Here is a 25,641-nt window from a genome sequence, read left to right on the forward strand (position 1 = left end):
ATTTACCTACTGCTCCCTCCATAACATTTTTACCCACTTTACATAAGAACATAAGAAAGGAGGAACATTGCAGCAGGCCTGTTGGCCCATACTAGGCAGGTCCTTTACAATTCATCCCACTAACAAAACATTTGCCCTACCCAATTTTCAATGCTACCCAAGAAATAAGCTCTGATGTGCAAGTCCCACTCAAATCCAACCCCTCCCACTCATGTACTTATCCAACCTAAATTTGAAACTACCCAAAGTCCTAGCCTCAATAATCCAACTACGTAGAATGTTCCACTCATCAACTACCCTATTTCCAAACCAATACTTTCCTATGTCCTTTCTAAATCTAAACTTATCTAATTTAAATCCATTACTGCGGGTTCTCTCTTGGAGAGATATCCTCAAGACCTTATTAATATCCCCTTTATTAATGCCTATCTTCCACTTATACACTTCAATCAGGTCTCCCCTCATTCTTCGTCTCACACTTGATTCAAAATTCCCCACACATTCACTCAACATTTCCCAAAATCTCTCTCTCTCCTCTACACTTCTCTCTTCTCTAGGTGCATACACGCTTACTATAACCCACTTTTCACATCCAATCTTTATTTTACTCCACATAATCCTTGAATTAATACATTTATAGTCCCTCTTTTCCTGCAATAGCTTATCCTTCAACATTATTGCTACTCCTTCTTTAGCTCTAATTCTATTTGAAACCCCTGACCTAATCCCATTAATTCCTCTCCATTGAAACTCTCCCACCCCCTTCAGCTTTGTTTCACTTAAAGCCAGGACATCCAGTTTCTTCTCATTCATAACATCCACAATCATCTCTTTCTTATCATTTGCACAACATCCACGCACATTCAGACTTCCCACTTTGACAATTTTCTTCTTATTCTTCTTTTTAGTAATCTTTACAGGAAAAGGGGTTACTAGCCCATTGTTCCCGGCATTTTAGTTGACTTTTACAACACGCATGGCTTACGGAGGAAAGATTCTTATTCCACTTCCCCATGGATATAAAAGGAAAAGTAATAAGACCAAGAAATATTAAGATAAAATCCAAGAAAACTCAGATGAGTGTGTATAAATAAACGTGTACATGTATGTGTAGTGTGACCTAAGTGTAAGTAGAAGTAGCAAGACATACCTGTAATCTTGCATATTTATGAGACAGACAAAAGACACCAGCAATCCTACCATCATGTAAAGCAATTACAGGCTTTCGTTTTACACTCACTTGGCAGGACGGTAGTACCTCCCTGGGTGGTTGCTGTCTACCAACCTACTACCTGTATTAATATGTCAAACACTGTAGCTCGTAAGACGTATATATACGACCGAAACAGTCTAAGGGTTAATGGTTAATATTCTTTTTGTTGTTATTAATAATATTTCTGGCAGAGTTGGGCACTTTCAGCAAACCACATCTATGACACGCAAGCAACCTTCTATTCTGGCTAGGCATTATTGTAATTTAAACAAGAAGTTGACTAGCCTGGATGTAGCCTACCTTTTTACCCAGGTCCTCATTGGCTAGGTCATATCTTTTCACTAAACTTCATCACTTCAGATCTGGACCATCCTCTTCCTACACAAGACTTTGTCAGTCTCATTTACATATGTTTCAGATTCAACCTTTTCTCTTTGGAAAACAATGGAAGTTAGATATGTCTTTGGGGTTACTACTCAGTGCTGTCATAGTTAACATTTATCTGGATCTTTTCTTTCTTTCTTTCAACACACCGGCCATATCCCACCAAGGCAGGGTGGCCCAAAAAGAAAAACGAAAGTTTCTCTTTTAAATTTAGTAATTTATACGGGAGAAGGGGTTACTAGCCCCTTGCTCCCGGCATTTTAGTCACCTCTTACAACACGCATGGCTTACGGAGGAAGAATTCTGTTCCACTTCCCCATGGAGAATTTATCTGGATCACTTACAGAAATACTGCTTCAAAGACATTATACCCCCAACACATCATGTGTCAGGGAATGATGTTTTCAATAGTGGACCCTCCCTTTTTGTCGATCTCCGTTATCACCGATTTCCATTTTCACCGAGTTTTTTTTTGTCAAAATGTTGGTTCCGTTTTCATCGATTTCCTCTGTTTTCACTGATAGTATGGAACCTCTCCATTGCCCAGCACACACACAAAGCCACCCACACACATTCTGAGGCAGTGTCGCGTTGTTTCTTGGTGAGTGAACATATCCTACGAGGTCATACGAAACATTTCTTAATAATCCATTGTTTTTGGCACTTGTTTTTTTGTGTGTGACTGCTAAATAAGTCACCATGGGCCCAAAGAAAGCTCCTAGTGCCAGTCCTTTGGTAAAGAAAGTGAGGAACACAATAGAATTAAAGAAAGAAATCGTAGCAAAGTACCAAAGTGGAGGAGAAAGAGAGAGGGGAGAATGTGCCTTCTTCAGTGATTCAGCGATTCTGTGATATGTACGATATTAAAGCAGCACAAGTCGATGAAGGCTATAGCGCCAGCCAGCGATAAAGTGTAACAGCAGTGTAGCGAGTAAGTTAAGCGATTAATCGATAGAAAAAGGACAGCACGAACCTAACTCCTCCAATGTTGTTGGAGTTATATAGGGGTACTGACAACACCACCGCGTTTGCTGCTGCCCTCCTTCACCACCACTGTGTACGGCTTATGCTGTCAGTGGCCCTTATACACCCAACAACAGCAACACAACACCACTCGTGACATACATAATAACATATTTTATTCATTCTAGAGTAGATGTCATGTTTCTATGTTGTTAATATTTTTATTATGTCATATTAGATGAATTGTGATAGATAAGCCATAGAGTTGATATTAGTGTCATATTGAAACTTATTGTCCTATCTCCAACAATAAACTCGCCTCCTTCTCCCCTCCACCCCGTCTGCCATACACCAACAAGAGTCTTCAATAAAGGTAAGTGTGATGATAAATGCTCATTTATACATTTTATTAGTTCTTTATATTTATTTGCTATTCTTTTCTGCATGTAAATCTATATTTAAGCTAAAAAAAAATTTGTTAATACTTCTTTGTGTCTGAAACGGATTAATTGGATTTACATTATTTCTTATGGGGAAAACGGTTTCAGTTTTCGCCGCTCTATCTGGAACGGATTAATGACGAAAAGGGAGGGTCCACTGTAGTACCAAGTTTTCTTCAAATTCATAAATCAACTTACCTGGGTCGAACCTTCCATATAATTCACCTTGGGGTGACTTAATGCACTCACTATTGCCCCTCTTCTCAATAGAACTAACATGGACATAGCATTTCTCACCAAAACTTCCAACAACTTTGGCACAACAGAAGGGAGGGAAGGCAACAAATTCTGTATCAGTAAAACAGCCCAAAATTTGTACACACACTGTTAAGAACACGAGTAAGCATGTAGAATGGACAACAACAACATAGCCTGTGTGAGCCATCATAACGTGCATTCCTGATTCATGGATTTGGGAAAACACTGATATACATGTATATAACAACAACGGGACTGAACATAGATGCCTTGAAGCAGCTACGTTCTACCTTACTGAAACCACTGAACGAATCAGAGGAGTGTATGCATTAGCAAATCCTGTCATACATTGTTTGGAATCAACTCATAAAACTTAAAATTCTTTGAACTGATGCCAAGATCTAGGCCCCTCCCACTCTTGGTATCACCTGACTTTTATTTCCACTGGCCTGACCATAGGTGGTGGTTTATATTATTTTTTCTTATTTCTCTGTACTTGATAAAGCCCCAACATTTGTGAAACATTCTATAATAAATGTTTTCAAAATTCTATAAGTGAATTGCCTCACATAGACACATTTTTAGAAGCGATTAATTTACAGTTATCATCTTTTGGTAATGTCATCTTTGCAGGAACTTTAAATGATACATACAGGCATACATCGTTAATAAGGCACTTTGCTATAATGAGGTACATGATGCCTGCACTGTACAATGCATTGTTCCAGCTGTGCACTCTGAAATCTTATCATTCCCTTATACTATTTGCACATTATGTAATTATTACAGTACATACGTAAATTCTAAAAACTTTTCAGTAGTGGTTACTTGCCCAGACTTGCACAACATAATTAGAGCACTTGTATTTTACAGATTTTTATCTTGGAATTATTTTAACTTTACTCTTTTCACATTATACAGTTTATTTCACCTTGACATACTGTACCGTGTATGTCCTGATCTCTTAATTGTTCCATCATTACACATGTAAAAAAATTTATCTTTTTTTTTCTTTATACAGGTCGGCTGTCATTAATTCAGCAATCAGTTATCCGGTTCCATCAGTTATCCAGCACTAATTTTGGCTACCATAATTTCAAATTTCATCATTATATTGACTCAAATCATTACTGTATACTGACTCAGAAATAGTGCAGATGGTTGTAATTCCACAGCAGCAAGCCATTAGAAGAGAAAACAGTGATGAAACCGAGGAAGATGTAGCAGAAAGTCTCTCTGTTGATAGGTTAATTAACCCTTTGAGGGTCGACAGGCCCTCTCCGAAACTCGTTCTCAGGGTCGGCCAAATTTAAAAAAAAAATGATTTTCTCCTATGAAGAGATAGAGAATCTTTTCCCGATCATAAAGACACCAAAAGTTTGAAATTTGATAGAAAACTTACGGAATTATGGTCTCGCAAAGTTAGCGGTCTCGGCGATGTTCACGCATCGGCGATTTTGCCCACTTTGAGCCCCATTTTCGGCCAATTTCACTGTACTAGTCGACAAAAAACATGAATATTTCGCTAGAACTCCATTTTTTCTATCGAATGGGTGCAAGAAACCACCCATTTATGAAATTCAACTATCCAGTACAGTGGTCAGAATTTAGCAATTTTGCCAATTTCACACAAATTTCAAAAGATGCCAATTTCCGAATAGGGTCCAGAATAAACAAGAAAGACATTCCTGGCACTAAAATGACATTTCCTCTAGTCATTAGTCACGTCTCAAGGCCCCTCTTATATTCTTTTGCTTTCCACTTTGAATTTTTATTCTCACAAAAAATATAAGATTTACTGTTATGCAGACTACTGCATTAGTGTAAAAAATGGTATAAATATTATTGTTGCACTTGTGAAAGAATATTAGACTCGCCAGTTGACGTGTATTGCACGCTTGGCACGATTTGTTTACTTTTGAAGTTTGGTAAAAATCGAACATTTCTGCTACTTTGAGCTCAATTTCAAGGCACCTTTCATTGTAAAACCAGTCAAAATCATCTCAATTTCTTTAATATGTCTTCCATTCTATAACATGAGACCAATAAAACTAGAATACAACAATAAATACCATACGAAAATACACTGCAAAGTCGCTGATTTATTCCAAAAAAATGGTCAAAGTTTTTTTTTTCTCATTATGCACTGTGTGCTGCAGGATTTTTTTTAGACTGTGCACACTGACCACATAGACCCATTCTTTCATATGTAGGCCTACCAGCTTTCTCCCACTAGATTTGAGGCCGCTAGAATTTATGCGTACTAGTACGTCAAAAACCCCTACGCGTAAGACGTACTAGTACGACCAAAACCCTCAAAGGGTTAAGCGTATTCTAACCTGACCACTCTGTAATCCGGCAAACTCACTAATCCGGGACACTACAGGTCCCAGTGATGCTGGATTAGTGATGGCTGACCTGTATATCACTTGAGTCCAGGATATTTAGAATGATTAATATTTATTTGATTTTCTTGTACAAATTTGAGCAGCTTGTGAAATCTATTTTTTACTGAGCTTCCTTCCCTGTACAACTCTTGTCACCTTTCAGATTCCCTTTCTTCATGTTGGTAATCCTGTATATATTATGTACTGTTTCATGTATACAATAAAGGATATCACAATATATGGGTAGTAATTTTATATTTTTAGGGACATTGTAGCAGTGGGACTGCCATCAGATGAAGAGACCAGATACGTGGTAGCCATAAGTAAGACTACTCAGGCAGATGTGCGCATTCTCTGTGTACATGTTGGTCCGGACAACAAGTGGTTGGTCGTAGAAACTGGACTTGGCCCTTCACTTTGGTAAGGTATTTAGAGTACGTAATTGTCAAAGTGGGAAGTCTGAATGTGCGTGGATGTTGTGCAAATGATAAGAAAGAGATGATTGTGGATGTTATGAATGAGAAGAAACTGGATGTCCTGGCTTTAAGTGAAACAAAGCTGAAGGGGGTGGGAGAGTTTCAATGGAGAGGAATAAATGGGATTAGGTCAGGGGTTTCAAATAGAGTTAGAGCTAAAGAAGGAGTAGCAATAATGTTGAAGGATAAGCTATGGCAGGAAAAGAGGGACTACAAATGCATAAATTCAAGGATTATGTGGAGTAAAATAAAGATTGGATGTGAAAAGTGGGTTATAGTAAGCGTGTATGCACCTGGAGAAGAAAGAAGTGTAGAGGAGAGAGAGAGATTCTGGGAAATGTTGAGTGAATGCATGGGGAGTTTTGAATCAAGTGTGAGAGTAATGGTGGTTGGGGATTTCAATGCTAAAGTGGGTAAAAATGTTATGGAGGGAGTAGTAGGTAAATTTGGGGTGCCAGGGGTAAATGTAAATGGGGAGCCTTTAATTGAGCTATGTGTAGAAAGAAATTTGGTAATAAGTAATACATATTTTATGAAAAAGAGGATAAATAAATATACAAGGTATGATGTAGCACGTAATGAAAGTAGTTTGTTAGATTATGTATTGGTGGATAAAAGGTTGATGGGTAGGCTCCAGGATGTACATGTTTATAGAGGGGCAACTGATATATCGGATCATTATTTAGTTGTAGCTACAGTTAGAGTAAGAGGTAGATGGGAAAAGAGGAAGGTGGCAACAACAAGTAAGAGGGAGGTGAAAGTGTATAAACTAAGGGAGGAGGAAGTTCGGGTGAGATATAAGCGACTATTGGCAGAAAGGTGGGCTAGTGCAAAGATGAGTAGTGGGGGGGTTGAAGAGGGTTGGAATAGTTTTAAAAATGCAGTATTAGAATGTGGGGCAGAAGTTTGTGGTTATAGGAGGGTGGGGGCAGGAGGAAAGAGGAGTGATTGGTGGAATGATGAAGTAAAGGGTGTGATAAAAGAGAAAAAGGTAGCTTATGAGAGGTTTTTACAAAGCAGAAGTGTTATAAGAAGAGCAGAGTATATGGAGAGTAAAAGAAAGGTAAAGAGAGTGGTGAGAGAGTGCAAAAGGAGAGTGGATGATAGAGTGGGAGAGGCACTGTCAAGAAATTTTAATGAAAACAAGAAAAAATTTTGGAGTTAAACAAGTTAAGAAAGCCTAGGGAAAATATGGATTTGTCAGTTAAAAACAGAGTAGGGGAGTTAGTAGATGGGGAGATGGAGGTATTGGGTAGATGGCGAGAATATTTTGAGGAACTTTTAAATGTTAAGGAAGAAACAGAGGCAGTAATTTCATGCACTGGTCAGGGAGGTATACCATCTTTTAGGAGTGAAGAAGAGCAGAATGTAAGTGTGGGGGAGGTACGTGAGGCATTACGTAAAATGAAAGGGGGTAAAGCAGCTGGAACTGATGGGATCATGACAGAAATGTTAAAAGCAGGGGGGGATATAGTGTTGGAGTGGTTGGTACTTTTGTTTAATAAATGTATGAAAGAGGGGAAGGTACCTAGGGATTGGCAGAGAGTATGTATAGTCCCTTTATATAAAGGGAAAGGGGACAAAAGAGACTGTAAAAATTATAGAGGAATAAGCTTACTGAGTATACCAGGAAAAGTATATGGTAGAGTTATAATTGAAAGAATTAGAGGTAAGACAGAACGTAGAATTGCGGATGAGCAAGGAGGCTTCAGAGTGGGTAGGGGATGTGTAGATCAAGTGTTTACATTGAAGCATATATGTGAACAGTATTTAGATAAAGGTAGGGAAGTTTTTATTTCATTTATGGATTTAGAAAAGGCATATGATAGAGTGGATAGAGGAGCAATGTGGCAGATGTTGCAAGTTTATGGAATAGGTGGTAAGTTACTAAATGCTGTAAAGAGCTTTTATGAGGATAGTGAGGCTCAGGTTAGGGTGTGTAGAAGAGAGGGAGAATACTTCCCGGTAAAAGTAGGTCTTAGACAGGGATGTGTAATGTCACCATGGTTGTTTAATATATTTATAGATGGGGTTGTAAAAGAAGTAAATGCTAGGGTGTTCGGGAGAGGGGTGGGATTAAATTATGGGGAATCAAATTCAAAATGGGAATTGACACAGTTACTTTTTGCAGATGATACTGTGCTTATGGGAGATTCTAAAGAAAAATTGCAAAGGTTAGTGGATGAGTTTGAGAATGTGTGTAAAGGTAGAAAGTTGAAAGTGAACATAGAAAAGAGTAATGTGATGAGGGTATCAAATGATTTAGATAAAGAAAAATTGGATATCAAATTGGGGAGGAGGAGTATGGAAGAAGTGAATGTTTTCAGATACTTGGGAGTTGACGTGTCGGCGGATGGATTTATGAAGGATGAGGTTAATCATAGAATTGATGAGGGAAAAAAGGTGAGTGGTGCGTTGAGGTATATGTGGAGTCAAAAAACGTTATCTATGGAGGCAAAGAAGGGAATGTATGAAAGTATAGTAGTACCAACACTCTTATATGGATGTGAAGCTTGGGTGGTAAATGCAGCAGCGAGGAGACGGTTGGAGGCAGTGGAGATGTCATGTTTAAGGGCAATGTGTGGTGTAAATATTATGCAGAAAATTCGGAGTGTGGAAATTAGGAGAAGGTGTGGAGTTAATAAAAGCATTAGTCAGAGGGCAGAAGAGGGGTTGTTGAGGTGGTTTGGTCATTTAGAGAGAATGGATCAAAGTAGAATGACATGGAAAGCATATAAATCTATAGGGGAAGGAAAGAGGGGTAGGGGTCGTCCTCGAAAGGGTTGGAAAGAGGGGGTAAAGGAGGTTTTGTGGGCGAGGGGCTTGGACTTCCAGCAAGCGTGCATGAGCGTGTTAGATAGGAGTGAATGGAGATGAATGATACTTGGGACCTGACGATCTGTTGGAGTGTGAGCAGGGTAATATATAGTGAAGGGATTCAGGGAAACCGGTTATTTTCATATAGTCGGACTTGAGTCCTGGAAATGGGAAGTACAATGCCTGCACTGCACTTTAAAGGAGGGGTTTGGGATATTGGCAGTTTGGAGGGATATGTTGTGTATCTTTATACGTATATGCTTCTAAACTGTTGTATTCTGAGCACCTCTGCAAAAGCAGTGATAATGTGTGAGTGTGGTGAAAGTGTTGAATGATGATGAAAGTATTTTCTTTTTGGGGATTTTCTTTCTTTTTTTGGGTCACCCTGCCTCGGTGGGAGACGGCCGACTTGTTGGGGAAAAAAAAAAAAATAAATTGCATTTATAGGTGCAATGGGTAGACAGTGTCTTCAGTAGAAAATGTCATTGGTTGATAAAAGAGAAGTGAATGTTTATAAATTAAATGAAGAGATATGGTAAGATTTGTGCAACTTTTGGGAGAAAGGTGGGCTGGAAAGAGTACAGTGGACCCCCGGTTAACGAACTTTTTTCATTCCAGTAGTATGTTCAGGTGCCAGTACTGACCGAATTTTTTCCCATAAGGAATATTGTGAAGTAGATTAGTCCATTTCAGACCCCCAAACATACACGTACAAACGCACTTACATAAATACACTTACATAATTGGCAGCATTTGGAGGTGATCGTTAAGCGGGGGTCCACTGTATATGCAATGAGGAGGAGGTAGAGAAGGTATGGAGTAAATTCTGAAAGTAGTGTTAGATTGTGCAGCAGAAGTTTGTGGGTATAGTGGATGGGTGCAGAAAAGAAGAGGAGTAATTGGAGGAATAATGAGGTAAAGAGGGTGGAAAAAGTTGGTACATGGTTTTTACAGTGTGAAGAGGCAGGAGTATGCGGAGAGCACAAGGGGTTAAAAGAGTGGTGAGAGAGAGTGCAAAGGAAGAGCTAATGTGAGAATGGGAGAGGTTTTATCAACAAATTTTGCTGAGAATTAGAAAAGGTTTTGGAGTGATATCAGTAAATTGAGAAAATCTAGTGAAGAAATGGATTTACAGATAAGAGCGAATGAGGAAACCTTTAGATGTGGAGTTGGAGGTACTGGAAAGATGGAAGTAATATTTTGAGGAGTTGTTGAATTCTGATGGAGACATTCCCCTCAAGGGAGGTTCCTTGATGCTGGTGAGGGGCTCTTGATCTAGGGAATTGGATCTGTGCTTCAGTTCCTTGAATTGAGTCTGAATACCTTCTATCCCCATCACAGGCACTGTATAATCCCTATGGGTTTAGTGCTCCCCCATGATTATAATGCTGGCAATAATGATAGAGACAGTAATTTCTTGCATTGGGTTTTGAGGTATAGCATGTTATAGGAGTGAGGGAAAGCCAGATGTAAGTGTGGGGTAGGAGCATGACGCACAAACAACCTACACGAAGGAGAAAGAAGCCTTATGACAGCATTCCGGTCCAACTTGGACAAGTGAGTAGAATGAAAGGGGGTAAAGCTGGGATTGATGGGATTAAGACAGAAATATTAAAACCCTTTGACTGTTTCCGACGTATAAATACGTCTTACGAGCCAATGTTTCTGACGTATTTATACGCACAAATTCTAGCGGCTTCAAATCGCGCGCCAAAGGCCTGGTAGGCCTACACGGGAGAGAATGGGTCTCAGTGGTCGGTGTGCACCCTGTGAAAAAAATCTCGGACCTAGCGGTGCATTGTGGGAACGCCATGTTGTCAGTCCATTTTCACCATGCCTCTCGGTAAGAAGTTCCTCACTCCTCGGCGGATTGGAGGTCTTTTGTTCCCAAGTGATAGCTCTAACAGCGATGAAAATGTCAGTGACAGTGAATTCAAGGGTTTTCAAGTGAGTGTTACCGAAAAAAGTGCCCAGGATAACGTAAATAGTGACGAAAACCCAGATGACCCACAACCTTCGACCTCTGGTGCTGTGCCGGCTTGTTCACATTCACCTTCGCCTGTACCAGGACGAAAGAGGAAACTATTTGGTCGTGTACAACACCCTGATGATAGCAGTGATAGTGATAGTGATAGTGATTTCAAGGTCATTGAAAGCAGTTCTAGTGACAGTGAGAGTGAATATTCCCCAGTGAAGCGCCAGTATGTACGACGTAGCATGCGGTCTGGTAGTGTTTCATATGTTGTTCCAAGGGGAAGGAGAAACTCTGGGAGCACATCCCGTGGCCCAACACCACGACCTGATAGTGAAGATGATGATATTGTAACGATGGGTATGAATGGTGACAGTGAGGGAGGAGGCAGTGGTGGTGATAGTGAGGGTGGCACGGCCCATGTGGCACCATCACCGGGCCACGCTACTAGCCACGCGGCTGACTCAGCAGAACAACCAGCCTCACCCTACCCCACACTGCCACAACCTGCACCACCACAACCTGCACAGCCACAACCACAGCCACAACCACGGTACAATATCCAGACCCCACCAGCAGACCGCATCTGGGATTGGCAGGACGGTGACGAGTTTGTTCCCGGTCCCCATGACTTTGATGAAACACAAAGTGGAATAAAGCCATCTTGTCCACTTGGGAACAATGCCAGTGAACTGGACTGCTTTGAGTTATTCTTCGATGAACCCCTGATGGACATCATTGTCAGGGAAACCAACACATACTGTGAATACACCATGGCAAATACAATTCTCTCACCAAAATCACGGCTACACAAGTGGAAGGAGACAACTGTGGCAGAGATGTACCTGTTTTTTGCCACAATAATGCTTATGCCACATGTGTATAAGCACACTGTCACCACATACTGGACAACAGATCGCCTGATTTCAACTCCAGGTTTTAGTGACATTATATGTGTCAATCGTTTCCTGATACTGTTGAGTATGTTACACTTTTCAGACAAAACCAGGCCTGACAGAAGCAACAGGTTATATAAGATAAGAAATGTGTTTATGTACCTGAAACAAAAGTGCTGCATGTATTTTTATCCCTTCAGGAAGCTTGTTATTGATGAGTCCTTGATTTTATTCAAAGGAAGACTCTCATTCAAGCAATATATACCAAGCAAGAGGAAACGCTTTGGTATAAAGCTATTTGTACTGTGTGATTGCAGAAGTGGTCTTGTTTTAGATATTATTGTGTACACTGGCAGTAATACTTTGAGAGATACCATGAAGTTATTGGGTATCTCTGGTGATGTGGTTCGAACAATGATGGAACCATATCTTGGTAAGGGGCATATGTTATTTACTGATAACTGGTACACAAGCCCCTTACTCAGTGATTTCTTGCGAGTGAACTTGACAGACGTGTGTGGCACAGTGCGTGGTAATCGCAAACATATGCCAAGGTTCGACGCTGGCACTCGCAGAGGTGAGGTGCAAGCCTTTGCTGCCAATGACATCATGGCATTTCGGTGGCATGACAAACGTGATGTCACATTGTTGACATCAGTTCACACAAACGAAATGGTACCCAGTGGCAGGGACAACAGAGAGACCAATGAACCCATTCTAAAGCCTGCAGCTGTCATGAACTACAACCTCAATATGCGCTTAGTGGACAAATGTGACATGCAGATTGGGTTTGCAGACTGTGTACGCAAGAGTTATAAGTGGTATATCAAACTTTTTTTCCATCTTGTTGATATCTCTATGCTAAATGCTTATAACATATACAAGTTGAAGACCAACAAAACACCAAAATATGGTGAATTTTGCCTGTCAGTAATCAGACAAATAATTGCAAAGTACAAAGGAGCAACTCCTGCAATAGACCAGCGCCCACAGACGTCATCTCGTTTGAGGCCTGGTGATCACTACCCCTTACAACTGCCTCCTACTACTGCCAAGAAAAATGCTCAGAAGAGGTGTTATGTATGTATGCATACCACAAAACGCCCACAAACACGCAGAGACACTCGTTTTATGTGTGAGGAGTGTGAAGTGCCCCTCTGCATATACCCATGTTTCAAAGAGTTCCACAAGCTGCAGCAGTTCTAGGAACGTGGTTAGTGACTGTACATATGTATATATATTATGGAACAATAGTAATAAACATTGTTTTGTATTGTTTGTTTGTGTAAACAAAGTGTATACACAAACTAATAGTGATAAAGTTTGTTCTGTTATTGTGTTGTAAATAATGAGTGTATATTTGAACAATGCACCTTACATTGGTCTCACAGGCCACATAAGTTACCTGGAAAAGAAAAATATTGAAAAATGCAAGAAACCTTTGAATTAGAGTAAATAAAAGAATACCGGGCGGGCGGCAGTCGCCGCTGTTGCCATACGCACGTCGATTTCTGCAAACTTTGCGGCTCTATATCTCGGTAAGTACTGATGGCAAAAATTTTTTTTAGGCTTAAAACACTAGTAAAACTATTCCTAACATTTTCATAAGAAAAAATAATTTTTTTTTTTTTTCGAATATTTGGCGACATAGAATGACAGTTTCAGAGAGGGCCCTGAAACAGTCAAAGGGTTAAAGGGGGGGATATAATTTGGAGTGGTTGGTGCATTTGTTCAATATCTACATGATGTAAGGTACCTAAGGATTGACAGAGAGCATACATACCATAATTTCTTTGTACCCTCACGTACTTACCTATATGTGGTTGCAGGGGTCAATTCACAGCTCCTGGCCTGCCTCTTTGCTGGCCACTAATAAGTCCACTCTCTCATCGTTTCAAGAGCCTTATCATACCTCATCTTAAAGCTATGTATGGTTTCTGCTTCTACCACTTCACTGTCCAGATTGTTCCACCTCCTGACAACTCTAAGGCAGAAGAAATATTTCCTAACATCCCTATGACTCATTTAAATTTTCAAGTTCCAGTTGTGCCCTTGTGTCCCATCTCTCAAACATTCTGTCCCTATTCACCTTGTCAGTTCCTCTGACAAGGTTGAATTCCCTGAACTTGTTCAGTGGCCATCACATAGTATTACATCATTAACCCCTTGACTGTCGAAACCCCCAATCCTGAGGTGTCTCCTGGTGTCGCAAAATTTCAAAAAAAAAAAAAAATTATTCATTCTTATGAAATGATAGAGAATCTTTTCCCGATTGTAATGACACCAAAAAAACGAAATTTGATGGAAAACTGGCGGAATTACGCTCTCGCGAAGTTAGCAACCTCAGCGATATTTACAAATCGGCGATTTCGCCCACTTTGAGCCCTATTTTCGGCTAATTCCATTGTTCCAGTCGACCAAACCCATAGCTATTTCTTCAGAACTCCGTTTTTTCTATCGATTGAGTACAAGAAACTGCCCATTTACTGATTTCAACTACCCAATAACGTGGTCAGAAATTTGCAATTTGGCCAATTTCACGAAAATTAAAAAATATGACAATTTCAAAATAAGGTCCAGAATGAACAATGCAGACATTCCTGGCTCTAAAATAACATTTTCTTTGTTCATCAATCATGTCTCCAGGCCCCTCTGATATTACTCTTGCTTTCTATTTTGAATTTTTATTCAAACAAAAAATAGAAGATTTACTATTATGCAGACTACTGCAATACTGTAATAATTGTATAAATAACATCAACCCGTTCATGTCTGCATATTAGAATGGCTACTTGGACATTTATTGGACAAAGACATCATTTGTTTTCTTTTGAACATCGGCAAAAATCAAACATTTCCCCTATTTTGAGCTCCATTTTCAGGTTCTTTTTATAGTAAAATCAATCAAAATCACCACTGTTTCTCTAATATGTTTTCCATTCTATCAAATGAGACCAAGAAAACGAGAATACAAACATAAATACTATACGAAAATAGACCACAAAGTCAGCATTTTAATTAAAAAAAAAGGTCTGAGTTTTTTTTTTTTCTCATTATGCACTGCATGCTCCAGGATTTTTTTTATATAGTGCACACTGACCACACAGACCCATTCACTTACATGTGGGTCTACCAGCTTTCTCCTGCTTGATTTGAAGTCGCTAGAATTTATGAGTATATATGCATCAAACACGGTACCTCATAAGACGTATATATACGGCCGTGACAGTCAAAGGGTTAATGCCAGGGTCCCTGACATAGATTATACCTAAATTTTAGCAGCTTTGAATTTAGCAGGAGAGGCCTGGTAGGCCTACTTAAGAGAGAATGGATCTGAATGGTCAGTGTGCATGTTATAAAAAAAAGTTGGGGCATTGTGAGAATTCTATATTTAATACACCTTGTTCACCATGCTGCACAAACACAAAGGCCTCTCTCCCAGGCAAGACGAACAAGTTTTATTCCTCATTGACTACAACAACAATGACAGTTAAGGAACCAATGACAAGTTCTTTGGTTAACCCTTTCAGGGTCCAGAGGCCAAATTTCAAAGGGTGCATCAGGGTCCAAGAATTTTTGAAAAAAAAAAAATTACTTTTTCTTACAGAATTAAAGATAATTTTCAATATGTAATGAAACAAAAAAAAATTTTGATAAGTAATTACCGAGATATAGAGGCATGAAGTTGACCCTCAATGACCCGGTGGCGACAACATCCGCGACTTTTGTAAAGTCTCATTATTTTATTTTAAGTTTTTGTTACTTTTTTCTTTTCTTTTCTAATATTTTTTTCCCAGTAACTTTTGTAGCCTATGACACCAATATAATGTATAATGTATAAATGCACACTCATTGTATTCAACACAATAACTGCACTAATTTGTTTATCATTAGTATATTGCTTACAAAACTTATTTACAAGTTATTGTAAACAAAATAACAATGAAAATATTAGTGCAGTTGTGTTGAATACAGCAGTACCATATTTAGTAAGAGCAGCATGCCAAAGCCACTTATATGCATAGCATTAAGGGCTGGCTTAAAATTAACTTAAGATTAACTAAGCAATGATGAAATCAGTGATAAAACATTATTGTAAACAGATAACTATAAAGCACAAATGAGTATTACGAAGACAGGTCATATGGTTGGTTGCATTGCTGTACATTCAGTCGAATGGAGTACAGTGGTCCCTCAATAATCGACCGGCCTGAAAGTCGACCATTTCGGAAATCAACCGTTATTTTCGACAAAATATTGACTCGGAAATTGACCGAAATTCGTTTATCGACCCGTTTCGACCCGTCGTCCCAGACGCGTATGCACGAGGTAAGCGGGCCTCGACCCGCCTCAGCCTTCCTTCCCAGCCAGTGTGCCATTGTTTACCAGTTAGCGGCGGTCCTCTCACGTGCTCCAGTGAAATATTTCATAATATTTCATTTATTTTAGTGCTTGCAAGTTATTTAAGTGCTAAATAAGCTACCATGGCTCCAAAGAAAGCTCCTAGTGCCAAACCTTTGGTAAAGAAGGTGAGAAATACCATTGAATTTAAGAAAAACATCATTGAACAATATGATAGTGGCGTACGTGTGGGCGAACTGGCGAGGATGTATAACAAAAATCATTCAACCATATCTTCCATCATAGCCATGAGAAAGGAAATCAAGGACGCTGTTGTTGCAAAGGGGGTAAATATGCTGACAAAAATGAGATCACCAGTACTGGAAGAGGTTGAGAAGTTATTATTGGTGTGGATAAATGAGAAACAATTAGCAGGAGACAGTCTTATGACCTCGATTATTTGTGAAAAGGCTAGGCAGTTGCATGAAGATTTGGTAAATAAATTGCCTGCAAATAGTGGTGAAGTGAGTGATTTTAAGGCCAGCAAAGGCTGGTTTGAGAGATTTAAGAAGCGTACTGACATACACAGTGTTGTAAGGCATGGTGAGGCTGCCAGTTCGGACCACAAGGCGGCTGAAAAATATGTGCATGAATTCCAGGAGTACATAGAGGCTGAAGGACTGAAACCTGAACAAGTGTTCAATTGTGACGAAACAGGCCTCTTCTGGAAGAAAATGCCAAAGAGGACCTTCATTACACAAGAGGAAAAGTCAATGCCAGGACACAAGCCTATGAAAGACAGGCTGACGCTAATGTTCTGTGCTAATGCTAGTGGGGATTTCAAAGTGAAGCCGTTACTAGTGTACCATTCTGAAAATCCCAGAGCATTTAAGAAAAATAATGTTATGAAGAGTAAATTGTGTGTGTTTTGGAAATCTAATAATAAGGCATGGGTCACGAGGGAAATTTTTGTAGAGTGGTTCAGCGAAGTGTTTGGCCCTAGTGTGAAGAATTACCTCCTGGAGAAGAAATTGGATCTCAAGTGCCTGCTAGTAATGGACAATGCACCTGCTCATCCACCAAACTTGGATGACCTAATTCTGAAGGAGTTTGGGTTCATCTCAGTGAAGTTCTTGCCCCCGAATACCACTCCTCTCCTCCAACCCATGGACCAGCAGGTCATTGCAAACTTTAAAAAACTGTACACCAAAGCAATGTTTGAAAGGTGCTTCAATGTGACCTCAGACACTCACTTGACCCTACGAGATTTTTGGAAAGAACATTTCAGTATTTTCCATTGTGTAAGCCTTATAGGTAAGGCTTGGGAGGGAGTGTCTACCAGGACTTTGAACTCTGCTTGGAGAAAATTGTGACCAGATTGTGTCGACAAGAGGGATTTGGAAGGGTTTGGGGCTGACCCTGATGAGCCTATGTCAGTTTTGAACTCTATTGTGGCACTGGGGAGTTCCATGGGGTTGGATGTGAGTTTGGAGGATGTGGAAGAGTTGGTAGAGGACCACAACGAAGAGCTAACCACTGAGGAGCTGCAAGAGCTTCAGCAGGAAGAGCAACAGATCGCAGCTCAGAATCTTGCTGCAGAGGAGGAGGAAGAGAGATGGAAGAAGGTGCCTTCTTCAGAAATTAAGGAGATTTTTACTATGTGGGGTAAGATGGAAAGATTTATGGAGAAACATCATCCAGAGAAGGATGTTGCAAGCCATATCGGCAACTTGTACAGTGACAGAGTCTTGGCCCATTTTAGGGAAGTTTTAAAGAGACGCCAGAAACAGAGCTCTCTGCACAGTTATTTTGCGAGACAGGACTCCAGTGACTCTCAAGCTGGTCCTAGTGGCATTAAGAAACAGAGAAAAGAAGGAACCCCAGAAAAGCAAATGGTACCTGAGGTGTTGCTGGAAGAGGATTCCCCTTCCAAACTATAAACAATCCACTCTCTCCTCCTCCTCCAGTCTCCCATACACTAAGAAGAATCTCCAATAAAGGTAAGTGTTATGCTGTTAATGTTTCATTCATCATTTCCCATTGTATTGTTTATGTACTACATGAATATTTCATGTAAAAAATTTTTTTGTTTTAATACTTCTGGGTGTCAGGAACGGATTAATTGAATTTACATTATTTCTTATGGGGAAAATTGATTCGTAAATCGACCATTTCGATAATCGACTGGCTTCCAGGAACGGATTACCGTCGATAATCGAGGGACCACTGTATTCTGTTAGGTAGTGTATTTAAAAAAATAATAAAGTTAGATTGGGTCCTAGGTTTAACATTTGTGTGATATAATTGTGAGTAACATATAGGATATACAATTTATAAGGTTCAGTTATTCAGTATTTATTTGGTTTTGAGTGAGTAAGTGATCTTTGAGAAGAGACTTGAATTTATAAACAGGTAGTGTTTCTTTTATATTTACAGGTAATGAATTCCAGATTTTAGGGCCTTTTATGTGCATTGAGTTTTTGCATAGCGTGAGATGGACACGAGGAACATCAAAGAGTGATCTGTGCCTTGTGTTATGGTCATGTGTTCTGTTGAGGTTGGCAAGATGTTTGAGGGGAGGGGTAATATCAGAGTTAAGTGTTCTATGTATGTAATAGGTGCAATAATAAGTATGGATGTTTTGTATGGTGAGTAGGTTGAGTGTTTTGAATATTGGTGGAGTGTGTTGCCTGTAGTGAGAATTTATCATTCTAACTGCAGCCTTTTGTTGGGTAATTAGTGGTCTGAGATGGTTAATTGTTGTTGAGCCCCATGCACAAATTCCATAGGTGAGATAGGGGTAAATAAGAGAGTGATAAAGGGCCAGGAGGGCTGACTGTGGAACATAGTACCGTATCTTCGATAGTATGCCTACAGTCTTGGAGATTTTCTTAGAAATTTGTTGTATATGTGTATGAAATTTGAGTCTATTATCGAGGTGGATTCCTAGGAATTTTCCCTCTGTTAGCTTTGTGATAAGTGATCCATTTTTTGTTATGTTAAGAGGTACATCTGTAGCTCTTTTACCAAACTGAATGAAGTAGGTTTTGTCAATGTTTAGTGTAAGTTTGTTAGTCCTCATCCAGGTAGATATTTTCTGTAATTCGGTGTTTACAGTATTGGCTAGCGTGACTGGGCTCGGGTGAGAGAAGACGTATGTAGTGTCATCTGCAAAAAGTGTGGGTTTGAGTAATTGCGAAGCATTTGGTAGGTCATTTATGTATAGGAGAAAGAGAAGAGGGCCAAGGACACTTCTCTGTGGGACACCAACTGTAATTGGTTGTGCGGAAGAGCTTGCCCCATTTGCATACACATATTGGCTTCTGTTGCTGAGGTAAGACTTGAGGTAGTTGAGGGAGTGCCCTCTAATACCATAGTGTGACAATTTTACGTGGAGCAAGTCATGGTCAACTGTATCAAAAGCTTTACGTAAGTCAATGAAGATCCCCAGTGGGACTTCTTTTTTCTCTATTGCAGTGTATATATGTGTATATATAGTACCATATGGTGCAATGGTACCATATGGTACAATGTACCAGAGGGTGCAATGGTGCTATAGGGTGCAATGGTAGCATATGGTACAATGTACCATATGGTGCAATGGTAGCATATGGTACAATGTACCATATGGTGCAATGGTACCATATGATACAATGTACCATATGGTACAGTGGTACCATATGGTACAATGGTACCACATAGTACAATGGTACCATATGGTACAGTGGTTCCATATGATATATTGTACATATGGTAAAATGATACATGGTACCATTGTACCATGTGGTACCATATGATAGTGGTACCATATGGTACAGTGGTTCCATATGATATATTGTACATATGGTAAAATGATACATGGTACCATTGTACCATGTGGTACCTTTGTACCATATGATACAGTGGTACCATATGGCACAGTGGTATCATATGGTACAATGATACATAGTACATTGTACCATATGGTACTGTTGTATTCAACATAACTGCACTAATATGTTCATCATTATATTTCATTTACAATAATAGTTTACAACAAAAAATGTAAAAATGTTGTATATTACTAATGTTCTATTTTATATTTTTACATATGTACAGCCACTGGACATGTTGCTTGAAGTGGATGACAAAGCACTTTGTCTTGCAAACTGTAGAGTCACTGGCCTGGGTCCCCACTCACTCAGTCCTGGCTGCTGCCTCGTGGCACCAACACCTCCTGCTGGCCAAGTGGTACAGGGTATCATATGTTACAGGGTACCATATGGTACAGGGTACCATACAGTACAGGGTACCATATGGTACACTGTACCATACAAGTTTACACTAACATATATTAAGTTAGCAATAGACTTAGGCATTAAAAACAATAAAAAAGTAAAATACACATATAGTACACTCATTACTTACCTTAAAATATTTGTAGTCTTAATCTAGGGTGAGATGAGTAGTATTTATTGTAAGAAATCAAGTGTGGTATGTATGGCAGCCAGCTGGGCTACCATACCAGGCCAACCCACCCACACATAATATTCTGTGACATTTAAGCATCCCAGAGTGATAAAATGCATATACAGTTCAATCATTACTTACCTTAAAATACAGTGGACCCCCTCCTTACGATATTAATCCGTTCCTGAGAGCTCATCGTAAGCCGAAATTATTGTTAGCCGAATTAATTTTCCCCATGAGAAATAATGGGAATAAAATTAATCCGTGCAAGACACCCCAAAATATGAAAAAAAAAAATTTTTTTACCACATGAAATATTAATTTTAATACACACAAACTGAAGAAGACATGCACAGTTACTACTCTTCTAAGAATAGAATACATGACACTTACCTTTATTGAAGATCTGGTGATGATTGATGGGATGGGAGGGGGGGAGAGTGTGTAAGTTATTGTTTAGAAGGAGAATCCCCTTCCGTTAGGACTTGAGGTAGCAAGTCCTTTTCCAGGGTTACTTCCCTTCTTTTAATGCCACTAGGACCAGCTTGAGAGTCACTGGACCTCTGTCGCACAACAAATCTGTCCATAGAGCTCTGTACCTCCCGTTCCTTTAAGACTTTCCTAAAATGGACCATAACATTGTCATTGTACAGGTTGCCAACATGGCTTGCAGTAGCTGTGTCAGGGTGATTTTCATCCATAAAGGTTTGTAGTTCAACCCACTTTGCACACATTTCCTTAATCTCTTTTTTTCAATTCCATACTAATTCTTGCCCTTTTTACCACAGGGATGGCACTAGTAGCTTTCTTGGGGTCCATGGTGACTTATTTTGCAGTTACAAGCACTAAAAACACTGGGATAATGTGAAATGTGCCAAATGTATGCATAGATGCGACCGCACTGGCTGGCTTGTAAACACTGGCGCTGAGGCCACATGTGAGACGCGTCCCGGACGAATCACGTAAGGCGAGTTTTTTATTGTGAGGCTAGGCAAAATTTTTGCATTCAAATGCTTCGTATGGCGGAATTAACGTAACGCGATGCGTTCGTAATCCGGGGGTCCACTGTATTTGTAGTTTTAATCTAGGGTGAGATGAGTAGTACAGTAGGGCCCCACTTATACGGCAGGTTAGGTTCCAGGCTACCGTGTAAAGCGGAAATCGCCGTAAAGTGGAATGCCATTTTTTTCCCCCTTATAAATGCATACAAATACTAGATAACAAGTTTACATTAACATATATTAAGTTAGCAATAGAACTACGCAACAAAAAAGAATAAAAAAGTAAAATACAGGTCTCCCTCAACATTCGCGAGGGTTAGGGGATCAAGAGCCTCGTGAATGTTGAAAAACCGTGAATGTTTGGTGCCCCAATATATTGTAGGGAAATATAATACAATACTGCTTCCTTAACTTGTTGAACCATGAACAATCATAAAATACATGAAAACGTCGTAAATTGTACTAAATATATACATGTTATGCTTTAATAACATGTATGTTATTAAATACCACAGACTCCACCACTTCCCCAACCACTGCGAGTCCCTACTACCCTCCCTCCGACCCCCGCAACTGGCAGCCAGCCCTCCCACCACTCAGTGTGGTGAGTGTTTTGTTTGTTCATTATTTGCTATTAAACTACAGTATAAATAATGTAAACCCATTCATGACTGCAATTTGGAATGGCTATTCAGACAGGTATTGGACGGTGACATCATGTGTTTAGTCTTGAACACAGCAAAGAATCAAACATTTATGCTACTGCTAATAATAAAAATAGTAATAATAATAATAATAATAATAATATAATAATAATAATAATACGATATAATTGAAGAAGGAAATTGTACAAAAATACGAGGGAGTGGTTGACACATCGTCAGTGTGGCTTTGTTTATGCTGGAGTGAGCATTAGTCTCCCTGCTCTTCCAAACATTTCACAATAATTCAGCGGTTGAGGCAGTGGTATTTAATAACATATATGTTATAAATAATAATAGTACATATTAATAACATGTATTATTATTATTAATAACATGTATGTTATTAAATACCACTGCCTCAATCGCTTCCTCACCAGCTGCCTCACCCACTGCCTCAGTTGCTGCTTCAACAATTGCCTCAATCGCTGCCTCAACAGCTGCCTCAACAGCTGCCTCAATCGCTTCCTCAACAGCTGCCTCACCCACTGCCTCAACAGCTGCCTCAGTGACCACTGCCTCAATCGCTGCCTCAACAGCTGCCTCAATTGCTGCCTCAACAGCTGCCTCAATCGCTGCCTCAACAGCTGCCTCAATCGCTGCCTCAACAGCTGCCTCAATCGCTGCCTCAACAGCTGCCTCATGCACTGCCTCAACAGCTGCCTCACCCACTGCCTCAATCACTGCCTCAACAGCTGCCTCACCCACTGCCTCAATAGCTGCCTCAACCACTGCCTCAACAGCTGCCTCACCCACTGCCTCAATCGCTGCCTCACCCACTGCCACAATCACTGCCTCAACAGCTGCCTCAACAGCTGCCTCAACAGCTGCCTCATTCGCTGCCTTAACAGCTGCCTCAACAGCTGCCTCAACCACTGTCTCTACCACTCCAGTCGCACTCAATCTACAAGTACCAATCACAATGAATTATTGTGAAATGTTTGGAAGAGCAGGGAGACTAATGCTCACTCCAGCATAAACAAAGCCACACTGACGATGTGTCAACCACTCCCTCGTATTTTTGTACAACTTCCTTCTTCAATTATATCGTATTTATTATTATTATTATTATTATTATTATTATTATTATTATTATTATTATTACTATTGTTATTATTAGCAGTAGCAGAAATGTTTGATTCTTTGCTGTGTTCAAGAGTAAACACATGTCACCGTCTAATACCTGTCCGAATAACCATTCCAATATGCAGTCATGAATGGGTTTACATTATTTATACTGCAGTTTAATAGCAAATAATGAACAAACAAAACACTCACCACACTGAGTGGTGGGAGGGCTGCCTGCCAGTTGCGGGGGTAGGAGGGAGGGTAGTAGGGACTCGCAGGTGGCGGGAAACTTGAATATGATTTGGCGGCTGGGAATTTGGCGGTTGGGAATTCGCGAATGTGTGAAGCCCGCGAAAGCTGAAAACGTGAATGTTGAGGGAGACCTGTACACACATAGTGCACTCATTACTTACCGTAAAATATTTGTAGTCTTAAACTAGGGTGAGACAAGTAGTATTTATTGTAAGAAATCAAGTGTGGTATGTATGGTAGTCAGCCAGGCTACCATATCAGGCCATTCCACCCAAACATACTATTCTGTGATATTTAAGCATCCCAGAGCAATAAAATGCATATACAGTTCACTTATTACTTACCTTAAAATATTTGTAATCTTAATGTAGGGTTAGGGGTGAGTAAACGAGATAAAACGAATAAATGAGAGAGAGAGAATGAGTACATGAGGGAGGACAGATGCAGAGTTATGTAAGCAAACCAGGCAAATGCAAGTTTTGTAAACAAAGTGTACACCTGGTTTGTGTACAAGTTACATTGTGTACAAGTTGCCTCTACATTGATACGGTAGAATAAATAAAGAAGAACACTGACATTCTCATGTAACACCATTTTGAGAAGAAATGACGCTCTGAGTGAAGGCAATGGAAATAAGTCACTCTGTCTGACTTTTTTTGGGTTATCCTAGGTTCTCTACACATATGCTGTTATATATGATAATTATGTAACTGTATTTGTGTATACCTGAATAAACTTACACATGAAAGGAATAATTTTCTACAGTTACCCCCAGTAACACATTTTCCATGTTATGTATCGTGTTAATTATATAATTTTGAAAAAAATATCATGGATGGATTAATGAAAATGTGTATATTAACGTAATATACGACATTTAATGAGACTCAGTGATTATTATCATTACTAATATGACTTTTCGAGACATGAGACACATATTGATTTTAATATGTACCTGCATGCCAGCACAGTATGTAAGTTTATTTAGGTGCAGGTAAACATAAGTATAATTATCAGAGTACAGTGGACCCTCGCCTAACGAACACATCGCATAACGTTAAATCCGCCTAGCGATACATTTTAACACAAAAATTTTGCCTCGGCTAGTGCTAAAAAACTCGCTCAACGCGATTCGTTCGAGACGCGTCCACATGCGGCCTGAGCCCGCCTCACTTATTCCGTGAGTGCCAGTCTTTACAAGCCAGCCACCGTGGTTGCTTCCCAGCATACAATCGGAACATTTCATGTTATCACAGCCTTTTTAGTGATTGCACCTGCAAAATAAGTCACCATGGACCCCAAGAAAGCTTCTAGTGCCAACCCTACAGCAAAAAGAGTGAGAATTACTATGAATATGAAGAAAGAGATCATTACTAAGTATGAAAATGGAGTGCGTGTCTCCGAGCTGGCCAGGTTGTACACAAAACCCCAATCAACCATCGCTACTATTGTGGCCAAGAAAACGGCAATCAAGGAAGCTGTTCTTGCCAAAGGTGCAACTTTGTTTTCGAAACAGAGATCGCAAGTGATAGAAGATGTTGAGAGACTGTTATTGGTGTGGATAATCGAAAAACAGATAGCAGGAGATTGCATCTCTCAAGCGATCATATGTGAAAAGGCTAGGAAGTTGCATGATGATTTAATTAGAAAAATGCCTGAAACTAGTGATGATGTGAGTGAATTTAAGGCCAGCAAAGGTTGGTTTGAGAGATTTAAGAATCGTAGTGGCATACATAGTGTGATATGGCATGATGAGGCTGCCAGTTCGGACCAAAAAGCAGCTGAAAAATATGTGCAGGAATTCAAGGAGTACATAGACAGTGAAGGACTGAAACCTGAACAAGTGTTTAATTGTGACGAAACAGGCCTGTTTTGGAAGAAAATGCCAAGCAGGACCTACATTACTCAGGAGGAAAAGGCACTCCCAGGACATAAGCCTATGAAAGGCAGGCTTACTCTGTTGATGTGTGCCAATGCTAGTGGTGATTGCAAAGTGAAGCCTTTATTGGTGTATCACTCGGAA

At 39.8% G+C, this 25,641-nt stretch overlaps 1 protein-coding gene across 1 annotated transcript in view; it reads left to right on the top strand.

Moving 5' to 3' along the window:
• Nucleotides 1-25,641, top strand: part of LOC128687766 (uncharacterized) — a 134,809-nt gene that overhangs the window by 52,921 nt on the left and 56,247 nt on the right. The window contains exon 4 of the mRNA XM_053775368.2: nt 5,910-6,065. Coding sequence (XP_053631343.2) covers nt 5,910-6,065 — 156 coding nt within the window. The remainder of the gene's footprint in view (nt 1-5,909; nt 6,066-25,641) is intronic.

The sequence above is a fragment of the Cherax quadricarinatus genome, chromosome 2 (assembly GCF_038502225.1).
Source record: "Cherax quadricarinatus isolate ZL_2023a chromosome 2, ASM3850222v1, whole genome shotgun sequence".
NCBI classification, from domain to species: Eukaryota; Metazoa; Arthropoda; class Malacostraca; order Decapoda; family Parastacidae; genus Cherax; species Cherax quadricarinatus.